The sequence below is a fragment of the Clinocottus analis genome, unplaced genomic scaffold (genome assembly GCF_023055335.1).
Source record: "Clinocottus analis isolate CAN_PGR_092001 unplaced genomic scaffold, fCliAna1.0.p SCAF_21, whole genome shotgun sequence".
Classification (NCBI taxonomy): domain Eukaryota; kingdom Metazoa; phylum Chordata; class Actinopteri; order Perciformes; family Cottidae; genus Clinocottus; species Clinocottus analis.
The window spans coordinates 8,513,691-8,534,484 of record NW_027175943.1 but is presented as its reverse complement, the minus strand read 5'-3'; the positions used below and the strand labels follow the sequence as shown (position 1 = coordinate 8,534,484).

Below are 20,794 nucleotides of genomic sequence, written 5' to 3'. Positions count from 1 at the left end.
ACTTCCAGGGTTTAAAAACAACTCCATCATCCCTGTAGCAAGCCATACAAGTAACACTAAAATAGAAACATTCAAATATTGTAATACCATGTCTTACACCTAATATATGTGTTACTTCTGATACGCCGCGACGCTGTCCTCAGCTTCGTCGTTGGTTGCTCCTAGTTCCCAGCTAGCCTCTGACCTCTGTGGTGACTTTCTAATCTGGTATGAGAACTGGTGGACAGGAGTGAATCTGAGCTCCAGAAGGTAGATATCTTCACAAGAGATTCTCTCCCTGCTGGCTTTGCCTCCTCCCAGGACCAGGACATTGCAGGATCATCAATATATGATATGCCATGTCATATTGACTCTCTGTGTTGTTTAAACAGCAGTTTTGTGGGAAGACACCACCCTGTATGCACTGTGCTTTTGAAATGTGACCCATCTGGGGTCAAAGGTGACAACGGAGGAGCTCCCACTGGGAAGAGGACGAGAGGCCTTGAAGTCCACGCAGCTCTCTGCTCCATGTTTAACCACTGTGGCGATTCTGTTGCAGGGAAATTTCGAGAGAAGGCATCCATCCTCCATAAGATCGCTAAAAAGAAATGCCAAGTGGAGGACAGTGAGAAGGCCAATGGAGTTGCAAGCCGTTCAGGTAAAGTGATGTTTGATCTTCCGAAAGCAATAGTTTGATGTTTTGGGTGAAAGCATATGTTCACAGTGTCAGATGGGAAGGTTGGGCAGCTGGTCAGCTTAGCTTAGCTTAGTCTAAAGACTGGAAACAGGGAAAACAGCTTGGCTGTGTCAAGAGGCCAGGAAAAGAAAACAAGGACATTTCCAAAAATGTCAAACTATTCCTTTCCCTCGATATTCACAGATTATTCCCAAAGACTCCTTTTGCTGTTTGCTTCATGAATAGGCATTATTCGGTTTAATATTCCTTATTAGTCATTAGGAAGGCCCAGTGAAATAGTTAATGAGCGTCACATCCGATGTTAAACAAGCATGACATTATCAAAAACTGCCAAATTGATTGCAAGTGTTGTCTTCAAGCAGTATTTAAATCAATCACAGTCACTGCCAAGTGTAATTTATCTGGGGGGGGGTTTTTCACTTCAAAGAGCATCGGACCAAAGGATAAACAGGAGGCAAGAGGATGGCCTTTCATGGCCACAGTGTAGTCAGAGCAGCAGAATCAAAGCGAGGCATAGATGTTTATCAACAAGGCAAATTATGCTAACAGTGCCACATTAACATATTACCATCTTAATCAAAAAGCATGACTGGTAGCATCACAGCATACTTTACTTTCTGAGCCTCGCATATCTTATATTGGTGTCTGTCGTAGAAGATTTACTGTTAGTGTAGTTTAGTGCGTAGATCCGTGTCCCATCTTTATATCTGTGCTATCACGACATCGACGCCAGGGACTGATGTCATGTGTTGGACGACAGTGGAATCAAGTAGCATTATCTCTCGGAGAAGCTTTCTAATTGTGTCACAACCACACTTGGATTAAAGCAAATTTACACCGCAATTATAGTGTTATCATCTGATTACATGGCTTTCGGGCTCTTTGTATTTTAATAAGGGCTGTTAAGTAAGTCTGGCTTCATATGAAATGGAGTCCTATCAGCCACCAGGAAACGATGAGGGAGACGGATGGTAGTGACAGCCGCAGACAAGCACTCGCTTGTAGAGACACAGAAAGATGTGGGGGACAAAGATTGACTGGTTCCTGCTCATTGAAGTAGCAAAAGCGCTCAAATAAATATCATGGAACAAAAAGTATGGAGGGGTAGAAGTATGAAACTAAGTGGTGGGTGTACCACTAGACACTGCAACAACAGCTAACTGCCAGCCGTAGTTCCTCTGCATGCTTCTCACTTGAATTATTCTTTAAATTCCCACAGATAAGAACCTTCCCAACAGCTCCAGCGTGGAAGTGGAAGTGACACCACCCATGAACGGAACGGCCGGTCAGGAGGGGGAGACGGTGAGCGACGACAGCAGAAATAAACTGCACCAAACTCAGTTATTTCCCCCACACGCGCACACTAACTAATGACGTCATGCTATAAAATGGCAGCGAAACCGAGGCACCGCTTTTATTGCTGGGGAGACATTTGCGATTATTTTTTGCCTCTCAACTATGTCCGTGTTCCACCTTCAGTGTGATCGATGTGAAGGATGCATTGACTATGGCACAGGTCAGTACTGCTGATAATTTCCCAGCGTGCACTCGGGCGAGTCCCTCCATCTTCAGCCAGACCTGCCAAAGACCCGCCTCGTCCCACTGAGTTCTGTAATCACACTCCTCACTCACCTGCTGCTCCCCGCCGCTGGGTGTGCGAAATGAACACACACACACACACACACACACACACTCTTTGACACGCGGCCCGGCACAAAGAGCCTCCGAATGGCACCTGCAGCAGTTGTGCCGGCATGAGCGATGATGGTGGGACGCAGCGACCCGCCAGGCGAGCAGACGGTCCCGGGGTAAAAGGGCAGCTATTCAAAGTCGTCCACTGAGAAGGAGGCACGCAGAGGAGACGTGTCGGTCATCCTGCTGGACTCTCAGTCGTTTCATTGACCAAGAGTAACCCCAAGACTGAAACCTGCTTCCATGAAATGTAAAAACGGGTTTCAACTTGGTTTCGGGGGCTGTATTCTCTAGGTTCAGATAAATAACTTTCTCCAACATAATTGTTTTTTCTACACACTCACATTTTCAAATATTTGTGTGCCCCAGCGACAGCGGCCAGGGGCATTATGTTTCGGGTTGTCCATCCGGTCCAATCTCGTCAACACGGTATCTTAGAAATGCCCGGAGGGAATTTTTCGAAAGAAATTTACTGATTAGAATTTGGTGGTGAACGGTCACTCTGACCTCACAAAACAATTATTTTTGCCATAACTCAAGAATATGCGTGTTATGTCGAATGGGATACAATTATAAGGGATGGTATTTTGGACAGATTTAATGCAAACTGCATTGGCATACAATTCTTGTTCCCCAAGGTCCAAAACTAATTTCTTCGGCCGTTCTTTGGATTCATCCGATGCAGTTGACCAGTTCAGCTGCTACACCACTATATCATTCAGTCTGTTGCTTTTATAACAGACCTTCTATTGCAAGGAGTTCTAAAACTGTCACGTGACCAGTAGCTACGCATTTCTGCATAAAAAATGTATACTGTAGCACATTGACATGCAGCAATCCTCCAAGGCAATAAGCAGTATCTATAAATACAGACTGATGTGGAAGCATATAGGAAGCTCTTAAAATAGACTGCTTAAGATGAGCCCTGATCTGCAACATGACCATGTGCATATCGATCTATTCCACCGCACCAAGTTGTTCTCAGATTGATATCTTGGGTTAATAATAGCCTTTGCAGATCAAACTGTCATCACTCCCCCTGAAGCTAACAATATTGGCCTGATATTTGATTATGGAACATTTCAGGTGGCAATTCACTGGATTTGTGAGAAGTGGGCACTCGTTGGCATGCTTAAGTCCCACATGCTGCTATTTGTAGAGGCCTGTCCCACGGCGCACCTGTCCGTGTCATCCAGGAAGTAGCTGGAGACAGCTCATACCTCCCCATGCCGCCAGAGGCTTCGTCATACTAATTGTTCAATTCCTCCCGGATGCCTTGGAAACCAAGATTGGGGAATGAGGGCATAGTTAGGGTCAAATTCAAATCTGCAGCAGACTTCTAGAACAATTTCCTGATTCTCTTTTTTTCTCGATAAAACCTTTTGAAAGCTGTGAAATGATCAGATATTGCAATGTTTCCCCTAAACAGCAGAAATGAAAGGGTTTATATTTTCATGAAAGCTTTATTGCAAAGGGCATATATAGACAGTATGCATTCATCTGATTCTACTTTTTAGGCTTTTTTCTTATAAAGATGAATGATGAGCACATTCAGGGCATGATTCACAGCAAATTGTCTTTCTTTAAAATGATATTCAGAGTTTGTACTTTCAGCACACACATTGAGTCTGTATGAGAGCGTAACGCTCCTGTAATCACATCATAACATACTGGGAAAGTAAAGAAAACCATAACCAATGGGAATGTGTGACTCACCCCACCTCTAAAAAAAAATAACATTTTGTATCATGGGTTTCAGGGAGGAAGTATCATCAGATTTAAATATCTGTTCGCTTTCCTTTTTGTTAAATAATATGAGAAAAAAAAATCCATATAGCAGCAGATGCCGATATTCACACCACAGCAGATGTTACAGAAGTACACCGATAAAGACAAAAAAAAAGAATCATCCATGGGAGGAAACTACAAAAAGAAATGAGTTTTTGGGGCTTGTCAGATTTCCCCTGTGCTGTATGATTACCATAAACATATTCAGAATGAGTATTGGACAGGTGTAAAAGAAAAAAAGTCATTTCAGCTCGATGGCTGCGCTACGTCCATTCCATGACGCTAAACGTCGGATCAAGCAAGTAATGCAGACGCATCACTGCGCAGCCTTTTTTTGCAGCTGTGCTTATGTGCTTACTCTTTTTGTGACCATTTCAACTCTTGTAGCTTTCTTGCAACACGCCAGGTGCCAGCGCACACGCCTCCCCCGGGGGAAGAAGAAGAAGAAAAAAAAAAAAAAGCAAATGTCACGCCCCCCCCTTCGCAGCTCTGTGGTGCCTGGTAAAAGTCAGTGCCTTTAAGCTCAGAGTTTGCAGTGTTGCCAACTGAGCCACCACGGGGCAGGAAAGGCCCCCGAGGGTCTGGCATTTGGGAGCCAACCCAGTGAAGGGAGCACCATCTCTACGGGGGGGGCTTTAGCAGAGAAAGCAAGTAAAGTATAAATATATACAAATGACGGACTCGCAGACTGCAGTGTCAGCCAGAAGCGGTCACCTGCATGAAAGCAACGTGTCCATGAAAGAGCTGCGGGGCCAACCGCAGTAGAATGTGACGCGTCCTGCTTGTACATATGAAGCAGCTGCCGTGAACACACAGTAACAGCGATGGAAACCTCCGGTATCTTCACATCTCTCCAAAAAAGCAGTGACTTTGGTTCAGAATTGATCATACCGAAGCCTCAGGTTTTAGGCCTTTTACCAGACAACAATGCAGCCATCTGGATATGGAGACGAGGAGCAATCAGAATGCGGCGCATAAGTGATGCAAGCGCCGCCTTTTGTTTGGCAGCTCTGATTACCAAGGTTACCAGGCAATACTCAACAGCAGTAGCTGTCAAAGCAGGATAAGCTCCATATGATTCATGTTTAGTAGTCATCTTCAAACATTTCTGATTCACTTTCTGGGCATGATTCACTCATGTGATTAAGACTTGAATGATTGCCCTGAGAAAAGTATTATTTACTGAGCAACATCTGTTGTCAACATCTGCCCTGTCGTGTGCTTTTCGGCCCAGGCGATATCTTTTCGCAATCCTTTTGTTGCCTGTTTTCTTTTTTTTCTTCTTCTTTCTTTTCTACACCATCACTCTCAAAAGGGCAGGAGACAAGTTCTCGGTCATCAGTGTGTTCTGCTCGGATCTGCATGTGCGGACCTGTTCTCTGCAGCTCCCCACGGCCCCGGAGCATCCCGTATAATTGGAAACAAAGGGACCCAAGACATGTTTCCACTCTCAGATGGCCCTGTTGTTGTACCGCTAAAGTTTACAAGCACCTGTTCGCCTGGGAGTCTGCTTTTTGCAGCGGTCCGCGCAAAAGCCGCGGATGGAAAAGATGATTGAGCTGTCTTTCTCGCCAGGGCCTCAGTGTGTCATCTTCAAACAGTGATATTTGATGCTGATATGCAGAGAGGTGACAGTCTTTGGCTCACTTGGCATTCCAGCGGCAGGTCCAATCAGACCCTGGGGGTCTGCGCTGCAGCCGGCATCAGCAGTCAGCAGTGACGAGCCCCTGATGACTGGAGAGGCTGAGCCCTTCAGGCTCGGTGCAATCTCCCAAATCACAGTCATCACACTCCTCTGTCTTAAGGTCACCGCGGAGCAAAAGCACATGCACTTCCAGGTCCGGCCATTAATATCTGCAGACCTCTGTGTTGTCTTTTCCCTCTTAAAGTGCTAGTGTTGCTAGAGTGCTGCCTGCCAGCCTCTCTGGATAGTTGCAACGAAGAGGTGGATCCCGATGAGACAAATTGTCACGCTACTGTAAAAGAGACACTTGGATTATAATGATTTTTTCACCACTAGATCCTTTTAGAAAAATGAACAAAGCATGACAACTCAATGTGCTATTAGCCTAATATTATGGTATCTGAACCCCATATGGTACATGTTGTATGAGGTATTACCCGTTCTGGTGGATGTGTTGTAATCTATATCTCCTCCCCCTCTTTCTGTTCCACGGTGTCTCGTTTCAGGCTGAGGATGAGGAGGAGGACGACCAGCCTCTGAGCCTGTCCTGGCCCGAGTCCAACCGCAAGCGCCTCACCTACCTCTTAATCATACCCATCGTCCTCCCCCTGTGGATTACGCTGCCTGACGTCAGGAAGACGGTGTGTGCGACTGCGCTCTCCTTTCGCAAAGCATGTCACACAAGAACGCCATCGGTTTTGGAGGGATAAGTGTGGAGTCCTTATTTGTGTGTTTGATGCTAAATTCCCTATCCTCTCTCTTTTCTTCTTTTGCCTTTCAGGCATCAAAGAAATTCTTCCCCGTCACCTTCCTGGGTGCCATCTCCTGGATTGCCGTCTTCTCCTACCTAATGGTGTGGTGGGCTCACCAGGTACACAGTTGCCAAAAGACTTGCACGCTCCCTCAGAAATGACATTGCAAAAATGAAGTGGGCGTCACGTGATCACGACAGCAGGCCCAGAACATTGTAAAATCCTAACATAAGCATAATCCTTGTCAAAAAACAAAGGCAAGATGCAGTCATCTTTTGTCTCCAGTTCCCATCCTTGACATTTAAAATGAAACCATATTCTATAATCCACCCACTTCTTAATAATCACAGCTGTCTTCTTCAAAACAAAGAGATTGTCAGTGTTTTTTTGTCACCTTCCATCAGCTCCCAAGCATCACGAGGAAATTAAAAATAGCTAGAACAAAAGATTAGGTTTTATTTTTCCCAAAGCTTAGTTTCCTTTTTTTTTCTTCTTTTTTTTCCAGGTTGGACAGACCATTGGGATTACAGAGGAGATTATGGGCCTGACTATATTAGCAGCTGGAACCTCCATCCCTGACCTCATCACCAGTGTCATTGTGGCACGCAGGGGGCTGGGTGACATGGCAGTATCCAGCTCCGTAGGCTCCAACATCTTCGACATTACCGTTGGGTACGCCATCTGACCATGTGCACGGTGTTGTGTTTAAATCCCTATTATTCAGTATGAGCATAATATGACTGGGAGTTATGTTGCCTCTGTTGCATCACATGACACAATGCATGTGTGATTAGTCTTTACATTCTCCTGTTAATGTCAACTGTACACACAATTGGAAACATAGAAGCAATTTTCTTGAAGAAATGTCTTCTGAGAGTAACACAACACCTTGTGTTGATGCACCTATGCTTATGTATGCTATGTATGCTGCTGCTCACATCACTGCAGCAAGGTGAGAGGAGAAACTATACGTCAGCAAAAAAAAAAAAAAAAACACCTTTTCAGCTGCTGCCAAGTTGCACTTTACAGATTTATTGTTGTCACACTGTGTCGTGTCATATTATCTATGTGCACATTGTGTTATGCTCTGCTGGGTGTGAGCACACTGATATTGGCATGCAAAAGTCTTGTCCGGAAAGAAATTGTCTGAAAAACATTTTGCCTTCATATTCTTGGTTTGATCCCAGACAATGTGTAATAAAATGTATGAAAGACGAGTCGTGGTGGAGTTTAAATACATGAAGTATATTTGTGTTTTCGCAGCCTGCCGTTCCCCTGGCTCATGTGGTCCTTCATCAACGGCCTGCAGCCGGTGCCAGTCAGCTCCAACGGCCTCTTCTGTGCCATCGTGCTCCTCTTCATCATGCTCCTCTTCGTCATCATCTCCATCGCCGCCTGCAAGTGGCGCATGAGCAAGCTGCTCGGCTTCATCATGTTCATGCTGTATTTCGTCTTCCTGGTGGTCAGCGTCATGCTGGAGGACAAGGTCATCAACTGTCCCGTGTCCATCTGAGGACGCTTCGAGGACCCACTTCCTCCCCCTCGTCACCACCGCCGCCGCCGCCGCCGCCACCACCACCATCCTTCTTGTCTGCCATCGCTCTTAGCTGACCCGTGTGATCCTTTACCCCAGGAACAAAAGAAGCTTAAGGAGGAGAATAATGTAACAAATATGAAAAAATATGGAATCTACTGATAATTTCAGGAGGAGTGGTGGGGAGGGGACAAACCAACAAGGGAACAATACTTTGGCTTGGTTGGTTTAGCGTAGGCCTAACATGAGTGGATTTATATTTATTAGTATTATTTACTTGGCAGGCGAGGGGGAGGGAGGTTATGGGTGTACAAGCCAAATATAGAAGCATTATGCATGCCATTTAGTGTCACTAGATGAGCTGGAATCGACACCACGCCTGGGAGGTTGAGGAGAATGACCTGTGAACTTTGGGGAGAAGAACAAGAGATGCGCTGTATATAACTCCTCCTGTTAAATGCAGTGGCTGAGCTGAAATTGTGAGCATATTTGAACACACACACACACACACACACATTCTTCAACAGACTGAGAAGCTGTCCCCAAGAGTGAATAGGAGTTTGTGGATGAGGAAGTTGCAGACTGTGTGGATGAAATGTGTTTCCCGACTGATGGTATTGAGCGAAAAGACTCCTGTGGGCTTTGCACCCGAGCAACAAGGGATGGCACATTCTTGCTGGGCAGACAAACTTCTCCGTTGTCATTTCTTATTTGCAAGTTCATCATGTGCTCAGCCTGAATGAAGAGTTTAAGCGTCCCCTCTCCCCCTGCCGGATGTCATTCGTCACCACTGAATGTCTTTTCAGAGGACTTTTTGATTAATTTTCATGAAATATAACAAGTAGCATTAGATGTACTGTAGCAGTATTAGGTAATGTAGAGCCATCTCAACCATTTTTATTCTCTTTTTGTTCTTTTGCCACTGAACACACGTTCTGATTGTACAGAACGTTTCATGCTTCACACGTCACACTTTTCAGACTGACAAAGGCAAGAAAAAAAAAGGCCTAATTTGAAGTGTAGTCTCATAATATATGCTAGCCTTCAATATATTTCACTGGTTGAAAAAAAAAAAAAAAAAAGGCATGAGTACTTTAGGCTCATTAACGTTCCGTAACGAAGTCAATGTCAAAATAATACATTTGAAAAAAGAACTTAACAGTGTTTAAGTGTAATGGTTGATTTAGATTAGTCAATGTGTAGTGCTTTGTTCACAGTAGAACTGGGCTCAACTCACCGGCTAGTCAAACTCCTGGGGTAGTAGTTCCAAGGAGTCAACTGCATGTAAAAATAGACACTCAGAGGTCAATAATAACAATCAACATTTAAGAAGTTGTATACCAAAATGTATACTTTTTCCAACATGTTTCATAACTCCTTAATGCAAACCAGTGCTCAGTCTCTATGTAGAAAGTGTCAACATGTACGGTCAATGATATCTCTCAAACTTGTGCAATTTCTTTTCTAATCCAAGGTGCTTTTGTGTGCATGTGTGCAATCTGCATTTAAAGTCATCACACAATGACCATTCCCTATATTTATCTATGAATAGAGGTTATACCACCAGTATTTTGCAACTAATTGCAAACAAAACAGAAAGAAAACACCAAATGTGTGTTTTATACTGAAAATAGAAATCATAATCACAATCTCTCCTTAAGCTACATACAATGTGGAAATCACAAATTTAACAGCAATATACGGTGTGTGTCGTCATTGAGAACTGCAACACCGTCCCCCTCCCCCACCCCATCTGTCCCTCGCTGTCCTTCCTGCTCGACGTGGTCCAACACCCCACAAGAAGAAAGTTGGGCGACCATTTCTCCCGAAACTGCCCCCCATCCTGTTAGAGCTGGCCAGAAACACCCGCTTTACCTCAACACAGCCTCTGTACAGCAGCGTAGTAACTGTAAAATACGGTAAATAGATTCTCTGAATGTGTGAGGAAAAATGCATGCGAGGAATTTGGGCTGGTTACCCACTGACTGTACAGCTGAGCTTAGACCAACTATATATGTTCACTTTTATGCATCCATTCAGAAAGAAACACCAAGAACTTATTGGTTATACTTTGTAAATATACATTTCTGTTTTTGCAAGAACAAAATGGTTCACACATGTATTATATTTCTTTTCTTTTTTTTTTTTTTTGTAATGGAAAAGGTCAGTGATATGCTGGAGGCCCGATAGTATAAAAAAGGACAACTCAAAAGCATTTATTTTTAGACTCCTCAACATCTCATTAGCATATTTACACTGTAAACATGTCTGTTCAGGTTGTGGGAAGAAAAGGTGGGTTTTAAATACCCGATTGCTTCCTCGAGTTAAACAGTCAGACTCTGTGATGCTGAAACTATATTTTCTGACATTTGCTGTCAAAGATAAAGGTAATAGACTATGATCCCCGCATCAACCAAACTCATATGTTAAACTGCTCTGCGTGCCCTCGTCACAGTACAGCTCCTTCGACAGTTCCTGAACTCAAAATTCAAAAAGACAATTTCAGGCCTTTACGATGACTCATGTACTTTGTGAAATTCTCCTGCACACATTTGCCATTAAACTCTTCCCTCGGAGCGCCCACACACACTGGCATCTCTTGTAAAGAAGAGTGAGACATTTTGGGAAACGCACTTCTTTGCTTTTGTGCCGAAAGTTAGATGAGAAGACAATGTGCAAACACGATAATCTTGTTTCCATTCAAAAAGGAAAGTGTAAAAAACGTCAATTTTTTTTAAGCGCAGGCCAAGCTAACTTAAGCTAACCGTTAATTTGTACCGTGTCATCTCGTCTGACTCGGTAAAGATAAGACGCGTAGCTCCCAAAGTGTTCTGGCTTTAATGGGTCAGGAGTTCATTTGCTCCCACCACGCTCACATGTGCATCCTGTAAGTTACCTGCACGCCATTGCGAAAACCCCTCCTGTCAAGACACAACACTTTTTGTTTCCTTCTCCAAACTTCCCACGGTGTTTTTATGTGAGACCATGAAAGGAGAAAGGAAGAAGAAAAAAAAAGAAAAATCCAAAGGCAAACCGGTTTAGCATGTGAGCTTGGCATTGATTGAATTGCAGGGTAAAGTTGACCTCCTATTCAACATTCTTGCACTGTAAATGTTTTCATTTTCTTGGTGTTAATGTAAGATTTATTTAAGGTGTACATATATACAGATACAAATTAACCATATAATCTATATGTGTAAAAGAAATATGTCTCTTTATGTAAAAACACAAAGTATATAATAAAACAAATAAAGATAATTCAAATATGCAACAACGTTTTTGCTGGTTTTACATTAGTCAGTAGTGCTTTATTTTATAACACATACTGGAGGTGTCAGCAAAAAATGTAACTCCTCCTTTTATTCATATGTTCATAAGTATATTAGTTACAGCCATACCGTTAAATTTCCTGTGGTGGTCGTGTTGAGAACGATGAATGAAAGCATGTTGGTTCATATTTGCATAATGTATTTACATTGCTTTTGCAAACAATAGATAGTCTTATTTACACAGCTAACAGCTGTATATTTAGCATTGGTATTGTTTAACGAAGGTGGTTGGAAGATATGTGGCTTTTGAAAAATGGGCCCTTACATTGGTAACAAAGGGGTCGACGAATTGGTCAAAATCTCCCATTGGAGTTAATAAAATACAGGACTCGCAAATCGTCTCCTAAAGGGACGGGGCAGTGGAGAAGCACGGATCACAGGACATTATTATTTTAAAAGTGAACTGCTTAAATGATGTTTAATTTAGGAGTTCATTTAAGAAAAGCTGTTCTGTCTATCTCCCCTTGCTGCCCCCTTTAGCTCTGGCTGGTCAACGCAGAAGTCGCCACAGAAACCTCACACCACAACTCCAGTTTACTGCTGTGAAAACACAGAGCGCTCGCCCTGAAGATGATGTATCGGCTTAATCAGCATCGTGGGAGCTCGTGTGGAATAGGCTTTAATGTAATGGATGTTCATTTATATGTAACAGGTCAAAACTTCATCTTTAAAGTCTTATGGGCAGCTTTTGCGCTCGCATCTCATTAAGTTTTAAGGTGCATAGTAGTGGTAAACGATGTGTGGTTGAACTGGAAACCAGTTGGTTGTGAGGCTTCCTTTAAGGCTTTTACTTATTTATTTGAATTAAAAGGGCACTCCACATATTTTCCAAATTAAATGCAGTCTACTCGTCATGATTATTACTACTCGAGCTGTGAAAACAGTTGCATAATGGCTTCTGAGTCTCTGGAGGGTGCTTTATGAAGTTAAAAAAAATCAATTTAATGATGTCGTCAGGGTTATCTCCATACGGTCTTGAGAGTTAGGATTTTATATTTGAAATAAGTGCGTATTTAGGAGGCAGTGGGGACTAATGAAAGACAGTAAAGGAGTTACATTATGGGAATTGTTGGATTGGTGCTTTAGGGAGCTTACCTAAACGACAGGGTAAAAGTAAAAAGAATGTATGCCTTTGCTGCGTCAAGTCTTTTTTTAACCTGTGTCTACTGCGTCCCCTAAGTACTAAATATTTGAAGTGTTCATTTTCATGCAGCATTTAATGGTATATAGTGCATTGTTCATGCACATGAACTGAAACGATTCATTCCTATAGCACATACACCTGCGAGTCAATTTGGATGATTTTGAGCATCTTTCTAAAGTCATGCAAAAATGTGTGAGTATGCACACCTGGCCGACACAATTCTTATGTAGAGTACTCTGAATTATCCATTAGAAAGACTCTAAAGCCTTCCTGCAGATGCCAAGCGAATGCACCCCATTGTTTGTAAACCTGCAAGCTTCGTCTGTTGTCGCCCGTTGTAAGAATACTTCAAAGTATAACCACGCTTACCCTGAGAGGCGTGCAATGAGGAAACAGGATTTACAGCATCAAATGTTTGAATGGCGGCAAAGACTCAATGACGATCTCAAGCAGCTATCAGCACTGCAAACAAGGACATTTGTACAAGGGCAATGATTCGCATTTCTTCTCTTGTGGTGCCTTCCTGTCTGTATGAAGACGAGTTGTGGATTAGGGCGCCCTCGTGTGTTCAAACCCCGACTTGTCAATTTTGAAACGGTAATGACGCAACCCTTCCTGATACCTCTGTTATCTTTCCCTAGAATTGTGTCACATAGTGTACACCCCCATGAATATCAAGCCCTTCCAGTTTCCGGTTGTGATTCCAGTTGTGAGATTGTATCTGTTACAAGTGCATTCCAACATCGTGGAGGATGCGTGGAAACCTGAACCATGAGTCAGGATACGCTCTGTGTGGACCAACAATAAACAGTTCCTCACCGCTGTTCATCAGTCATATTATTGACTCTGGACAAAGGGGGCCGAGATGAAACAGGAGAACTTTCTCAATGTCCACTAACATAGAGCCTGAGCCTGGAGGCCGACTTCAGGCACACGGTCACTCAAGAGAAGCTCTAATTAAAACCCTCACAGGGTCCCTGCGGGATGACGTTGAAACCAGTGCGTCCCATCACACGTCACATATGCTGGGTGAATATCGGGTTGATAAAACAAAGGGGGATTTGACAATTCAAAGCCAGAAGAAGAAGTTTAATGTGGGTGAGACTACATGCGGTTTTCTGAACGTGAAAAGACATGCATGAGCTTACTCAAGAAAAGGTTAAGAAACTGTTCATGGTGGAAAGCATGTCAGAGCATTGTTTGTTTTATTTGTGGTAACAGTTCAGAGGGAGACACAGAAATCCCCTTTCCTGAGAACTCAACTTGGACATGAACCTCATAGCTTGGCCTGTTTCAATTTTGAAATGTGGAGCGCTCCTTCACGGTCAACGGCGTCTTCATAACCACATAATTCGTTGGCTGTCTCTCTTTGCGGACTTTCCAAAGTCTCCAAACATCTCTAATCTTTCCTCAGAAGTGTGTTTCATTCTTTCAGGTACTCCAGGATGTTTTTACGTTAAACCCAGATACCGCTTCCCTGTACCTTTCTCTGGAAACTGATCCATCAACTGCAGCAAATTACATCAGTGATGAGTCAAGCCGAATCATCAGATTAACGCTGTAAATGTCCACTTAAGTATGTTTAAGATCATATATACTGAGGGAGACAGTAGAAAACATACATAGCAGTACATAATACTTAGTATAATGTGGTCAAACAACCTTTTACCATATGCATAGAAATTTATATTATTTTATTCCACACTCTACATCATACATTATAATTATAATAATTATTATTATTAAAGGGCAATCATTTAGAGTGTCCCTTAATTTGTGTAAGCTTGTTGTAATATTTGTACTAATCAATATTTTGTACTTCAAATTGCATCATGTTTCATTTACACCCATATTTTTATCAGTAAAATATTCTATTTAATTTATCCTTAAATGCTAATTCAACAATATTGACAATATTGTTTTGTCTCTAGCTCTTCTTTTGTCATTTCGTTTATTTTAATCCATTTACGATCTGCCGTACTTTGCCCCCAGAAGGCCATCATTACATTGTACAGTATCCCCACGTAGTGAATGTATTACTGTAAATACAAGATACACTTCCTTGGTATTCTGAAGAACAATGCAGGTGACTACAGGAGGAAGGGATCTCATTTCAGAGAAACGCAGGAACTAAAGAAGTCTTGTAAAGTTGATATCCAGATGAAGTCCATCTTGTTTTGTCACATCATGCTCTAATATATGCAGAGAGAAAATATAGAATATCGATGTTGGGAAGTTAAATCGCTTCTAAAATATATCTATGATTCATCAAGTTGACTGCAAAAAGAATCCAGATTCTGTTTAAAATTGTGAGTCAAAGGCAGCGCTGGCTGAGTCTGTGGTGACTTTCCCTTTTCCAGCTCACATTTTACGACAGAGCAACTTTAATAAACTCCAAATGCTCCTGAGGGCGAGGTTAGTAGCACCGAGGGCGGCTTGTTCGGCGAGTCAGCTTACTATCGGCCAGACTTTGCTCTGTGACTTCATTTGCTTGCTGTCACAGGGTGTGCTTGCATCGGACTCAGCGAAAATAAAAGAAGAAAAAAAAAACGTCTCAGAGGACGCTCAAGTCCAAATCCTGCACACTCACTCAATCCTATTCCAATTTCGTCTGAGGCCGGCTGAGAGAATAGTTTCAAAATATCTCAGACACAGGCGAGTCATCACCAAAAGAGCCCTGTTTGGCAGTTTTTGGGGGGATTCGTGTGGGGAGTCACTTTCATGAAAAGAACAAGGGGGCCTCAGTGGACTTGAGACCGTACGATGACTCACAAGAGGGTCAGTGTTGATCTCACTTGGAACTGCTGCACATGTGGCTCCGTGATTCAGCTTGACAGTCGTCTGACAGAGGGTTTTGGTTTGCAACACAGGGAAAATGGTGGACAACAACAGGCAATAATGCAGTGACATGCCGTGATGACATTTGAAAGTGAGTCAGAAACAGTGGAATAACACCAAATAAGGAGAAAGTAAAGCAGTATCGCTCACCGTTTCTCAGCTGACCTTTCAGAAGAAACTATTCTGAAATGTTCAAATGTCACTACTTCTCTTCATAGTCATACGTGTGTGTGTGTGTGTGTGTGTGTGTGTGTGTGTGTGTGTGTGTGTGTTGTTTTGCGTTGCTTTACTCATTTGTTATTTCTACGTTTTCTTCAACATTTCCTGTTTTATTTTTAGATCATGCGTGAAAAACTTTAAAAACTTGTGCAATTGATTGTATGTCACAACTGTTATCCTCACCTTGTTAGTCACTGGGGTTTCCATGTTATGTATCAAACTGTTTCGCTAACATTTCAAAGGAGAGTCATCACCTTGATGTACCTGGTTCAATAAATCTCAAATTAAAATGTGTATAACCTACAATTTCTATTTACAACGCGGTAACCATGATAAACAAATGCTTACTGCACGTAATGGAAAAGTTAACACTGTCTCGTCCTGTAATTTTAAGTATTTGCTCTGAGGGAGTTGACAGGTGTGGCCGGTGTCGACACCCTCGGAAGTGAGTCATCATTTGCAAAGGTTCTAAAGTCAACTTTAGGATTGTCAAATTGTTTTAAAAAGATACAGTTATGTATTGAGCATCCGCTTTCATACACACATTTAATATCTAATCATATGCAGATTTAAAGATTAGATAAAACAGTCCAACCAGTCACTTGGATTGACTCTTTCCCAAAAGCTGAAACTAAGAGAACAGTATTGTCATCAGTGATGTCGGTCTATAGATCTATGTAGTGAAGAGCAGATTACATCTGGAGTGAGGAAGAAAGATGATGCTGGTTTTGCAATCGTGATATAAAAAACAACATGTGCAGATCCTCTACTTAAGTAAAACTACAAAATTCACAATACGAAAACAACGCTCAAAGTATAATTTCAGTGCAGAATATAGCAGTAAAATCTACTTCATTTATTGTGAGTAAAAGTACACTTTCTGCAGGTTTCTCGCTCTATGAGATCGTTGATGTATTTTGTCTGAGTAGCGCATCACTGTTCAGCTGGTCAAAGTGGATTTAGCGTTAGCTAACTTATGCTACTTTAATCCAGTTGTTCCCAAACTCGGTCGGCAAACTCCAAAAGGTCCCAAAATCATCAGAGGAGACACGCTTTTAAACTAATGTTTCTTTAAACATTTCTCCACTATTTGTTTCTTTTATGAAATAATGGATAATTGTATCTATTTGAACCTCAAAAATTTGAATTAAATGATATGAGACGTTTATAGGGGAAAATGTATCGGGTGGAACCGTGACTCACAGACATGATGATAAAGGCCCGACGAGACGCCACTGTTTGGAAAAGGGTCACAAGCCAAAACGGTTGAGATCCAGATTTATTCTTATTTAAACTTTGTGTGTAATCTTAATCTAAAAAGTAATTTATAAAGAAACTTGCCGAAGTGGAGCATCTTTTTGAAACGCAAAGTAAGTAAATGTACTCGTTACTTCGCAGGTGGGACACAGATGTTCACAGATGTTCTTTCCTCCGGCTCTTTGTGAATCAGCTGCATCGTCTCTTGAAGACAAACACGTGTAAATGACTGTATCTCTGCTAACGACAGCAACAACAAGACGTTTTACATGGAGGAGCTGCTAAAGAGGTCCGTCACAAAATGATGTTTCCTGCCTTGGATAGGCATCGCTTTCTGGTCTAGACAGCTTTTGAATCATTCTGTGTGATTCACTAATGAACTGGATCTGCACTCAGGGTTTATTTTGTGTGGATCAGCAAGTTAGGTTTCTGGTAAACTGGGAATGGGACGTCTCCATTTACACATTCACACTAGTTGCAAAGGCAATATACAAAACATGGGTATACCACCTGGTCCCAGCAGCATGAACATGTACACTCACAGCATGTTGGGGTTCAGAATCAGGACACTTCCATTGAGACTGCAGGGGCCAGAGAATACATTGCCTTGGAATTTATTTTATTCGAGGGTTGATGCAATTTAACATATTCGCAGGGCAAGAAACCAAGAGTTTATAACTATTGCTAGTTTTCAACGTGTATATCCCTATATCCCTCAAATGTATAGCTCTTTATATATTTATACAACCAAAGGATACCCCAGATATTAATACACAACACGGGACACATCACACGATACAAGACAATCACTCATTAGCCTAATACTCATTTAGTCTGAGCATGAGTCATGAATAGAAGCAGTGTTTTGGTATTTATGAAAAAAAGTTATTAAACTCATTTATAATATCTATGGAGGAAATTCAGTAATAGTCCTTCCAGTGATCGTGTAAATTAACTCCTGTATGTGTCCTGATGGTAATGAAAATTGCACCCTGACACATATATAGTTTGTTTCTGACAAAATATTACATGTTTTACGATAGAATTGGGGAGATTTATGAGTGCAAACAGGTTTGGACGGATTTCTTCAGTGGACCAGTCCCCCCCCCCTCTGTTCCGAATTAGGCCAATTAGATTCTCGTCAGCGCCCAAAGGTGCAGGAAGCCACGCCACGGCAGCGCTGCCCCGCCAAACCCAAGCACACCTACTGCACTGTGAACTGCCACAGTCATGCACTGCGCGCCGTCAGTAGGGGAGGACCGACAGACTTATCTCTTCCACCCTGAGCCGACTCGGACTCTTCTGGCTCCGGATGCCAACACACACACACACACACACACACACACACACACACACACACACACACACACACACGGACCAGAGAGAGCGACGCACCGCAACAGGTAAGCGTGCGGACACACGGGGGCTCCAGGGCCAAGGCTGGCACGAGGAATAAGGCCAACATATTGTTTTGTTAACATCCACTGAATCTGTTGTTTTTCTTCGGTACTTTTTGATTGTGGCCCGTCCTGTGTCGTGGAACCCATCTTTGAGAGGACCACTTATCCTAATGGTGGAGTTGTATTTTTGTATTGTGGTTGTGCACTGTCACAATAGAAGATATCGTACTTAGAAAAACCTGTTGGGCTCTGTTGGGCTCCTTGTTTCAGTCACTCCAACATGTCTTCTGTGATAAGCGCGTTGGTCATCTCTGCGCTCCTGAGTGGACTTTACCATCCGACCTCTATTTAAACATGGGGTCCAGGAAGGGAGGCAAGATGTTGGCATAGCTGTTGAGTTGGAAGCCCTGCTATGCCATCAAATTGCCATCTTTCTCTCCCCTTAGCAGCAAATCCATGGATGGATCTATACCTGACATGTTCCCTAACGTCTATTGTCCTCTTTGTAGTGGAGTAATGTAGGTTTTAATTGTGGCCATTTTGAATCCATTTATGATGCATGTAAAGGTCAGAAATATGGTGTATAGTTACAACAATTTAATATCAGATCAACATATCTATCTAATTTCATAAGTTGAAAGTAATCTGCCTCTGTGTGATGAGAAATGCATGGGTGTGTGTCACTGGGGCTGCAGGGATTACAATACAGTTATCAGCTCATTACAAAATATAATAAAAAGAAAGCAGCATGAACAAATGCATTGTTTAATCTGTGAGTGATCCTCTTTTTTTAATGTCTCGTAATTGTGTATTTTTGGTTTAATTTCATTTTGTTGTCTAAATTAATTATTCTAAAGAAATTACATCTCTGGCAAAATGATTATACTTTTTTTTAAGATGCAATGCCAAACAGTGGATGTAACACTATTTTTTTTGCAATTTGAGAAATATTCTGAAACTGACAATCATATTAATTTCTGACTGGCTAGCCATATTTTCAACATGTTACATTATAACAATTAGGCCGGCTGAAGGCTGCTAATGTTTTCCTAAATCATAAGAACATGTTCAAAAAAACATGCAGCCCCCTTATCTAGTGGTGGAAAGTAGTCCAATTTAATCAAGTACTGTGTTTAAGGGCAACTTTGAGGTACTAGTACCAGTTGAGTATTTCCACGTAATGGTACTTTACTCAGAGATAAATATGATGTAGGTTTGAAATTGTTCTCATAACATGCAAATAATCACCTTAAAGTAGTGCTATCAGTTGACTGTGCACTTTATTTTAACTTTAATTGTATATTTTACTGTAGATTTAATTTTAAATATTCATGCTTCTTGTCATTGCACTCCGTTTATTGTTAAACATAAAAGGTTATGTACCTGCTGCCAGGACAAATTCCTTTCATGTGAAAACATACATGGCAATAAATGATTCTGACTTGAATGTCATAATCGAAAATGATGACATGTTTTATGTGTTTCTGAAAGCTTGGCAAAATCAAATGTGTAGGTATGTGGTATTGCATTAACTAATTAATAAAACATAACTATTTCAAAACAATCTGTGTACAGTTCTGTTTTTGTCTTTCAGTACAGTATATACTTAACAAATATATTCAAACGTGTTCTATGTTTGATTTTTATTGAGTTACAGTATGCCTTTCTGCCATTGGCTTCGGATGACCTTGACATAAACATTGACATGAAAATACCAACATATCAGCTTAACAGTCTTTATTGAAAGCCATTTGTTTGTTGCAGCAATACAATAATATACAAAACATATTTAAAATGACATCTGACTAGAATCAAGGTTGAAGGGAAGGAATTAAAACCCTTTAAGTGACCACTATCCTGTCTTATGTAAAACGGACAATCATGAAGTAGTAACTGAAGTTGCACTCAGAGTCAAAGCAAAAATAAAACAAAAGGCAGAAAGCTAACATGGAGGGACGGTAGATGTGAAAGAAGCTGTAAGAACTGAAAAAAGGCTTAAACTAATGAAAATAAATCAGTTTCCTGCATATGAGTCTTTGTGTGCTCTACAAGTTGAGGCAGGATGAATGCCACTGTGCTCATGCAGAATAACACAACTGCTTCAGTCAACTATTGGATGAATCTGGGAAGTTTTAAAGATAGTCACACAACCTAAGAGGTGCATCAGTCCTGCTGAGAAAGAAACGGAATTGAGAGACTTAAGAGTATATGACAAGGGGTTTTGTCATTTGCTGGAAACTGGATTCAAGGGGAGACATCTATATTTAATTAAAAGTAGAGTGGGTATTGTGAGAAACGGGGTGGGAATAGAAAATGTGGACATGGCGTGAGATGGTCATCTTCCCTGATTACAGGATTTTAGAAAACGTATGAAAAAAACGGACACTGCAGGAGTTGTCTGCCTCCAGAAGATGGCGCCAAAACCCGAGCTGCCGTCAAACCCTACAGAAAAAGAAGAAGTAGAAGAAGAAGACGTGACGT

The 20,794-nt window shown here is 41.8% G+C and overlaps 1 protein-coding gene across 5 annotated transcripts in view; it reads left to right on the top strand.

Moving 5' to 3' along the window:
* Positions 1-11,509, top strand: part of LOC137791961 (sodium/potassium/calcium exchanger 2-like) — a 38,690-nt gene extending 27,181 nt beyond the window's left edge. For all 5 annotated transcript variants that reach the window (XM_068587185.1, XM_068587187.1, XM_068587182.1 and 2 more), the window contains 6 exons: positions 539-637; positions 1,896-1,978; positions 6,347-6,481; positions 6,622-6,711; positions 7,098-7,264; positions 7,856-11,509. In XM_068587185.1, the coding sequence (XP_068443286.1) occupies positions 539-637; positions 1,896-1,978; positions 6,347-6,481; positions 6,622-6,711; positions 7,098-7,264; positions 7,856-8,105 (824 nt within the window). In that variant the 3' untranslated portion in view covers positions 8,106-11,509. The remainder of the gene's footprint in view (positions 1-538; positions 638-1,895; positions 1,979-6,346; positions 6,482-6,621; positions 6,712-7,097; positions 7,265-7,855) is intronic.
* Positions 11,510-20,794: the final 9,285 nt, after the last annotated feature.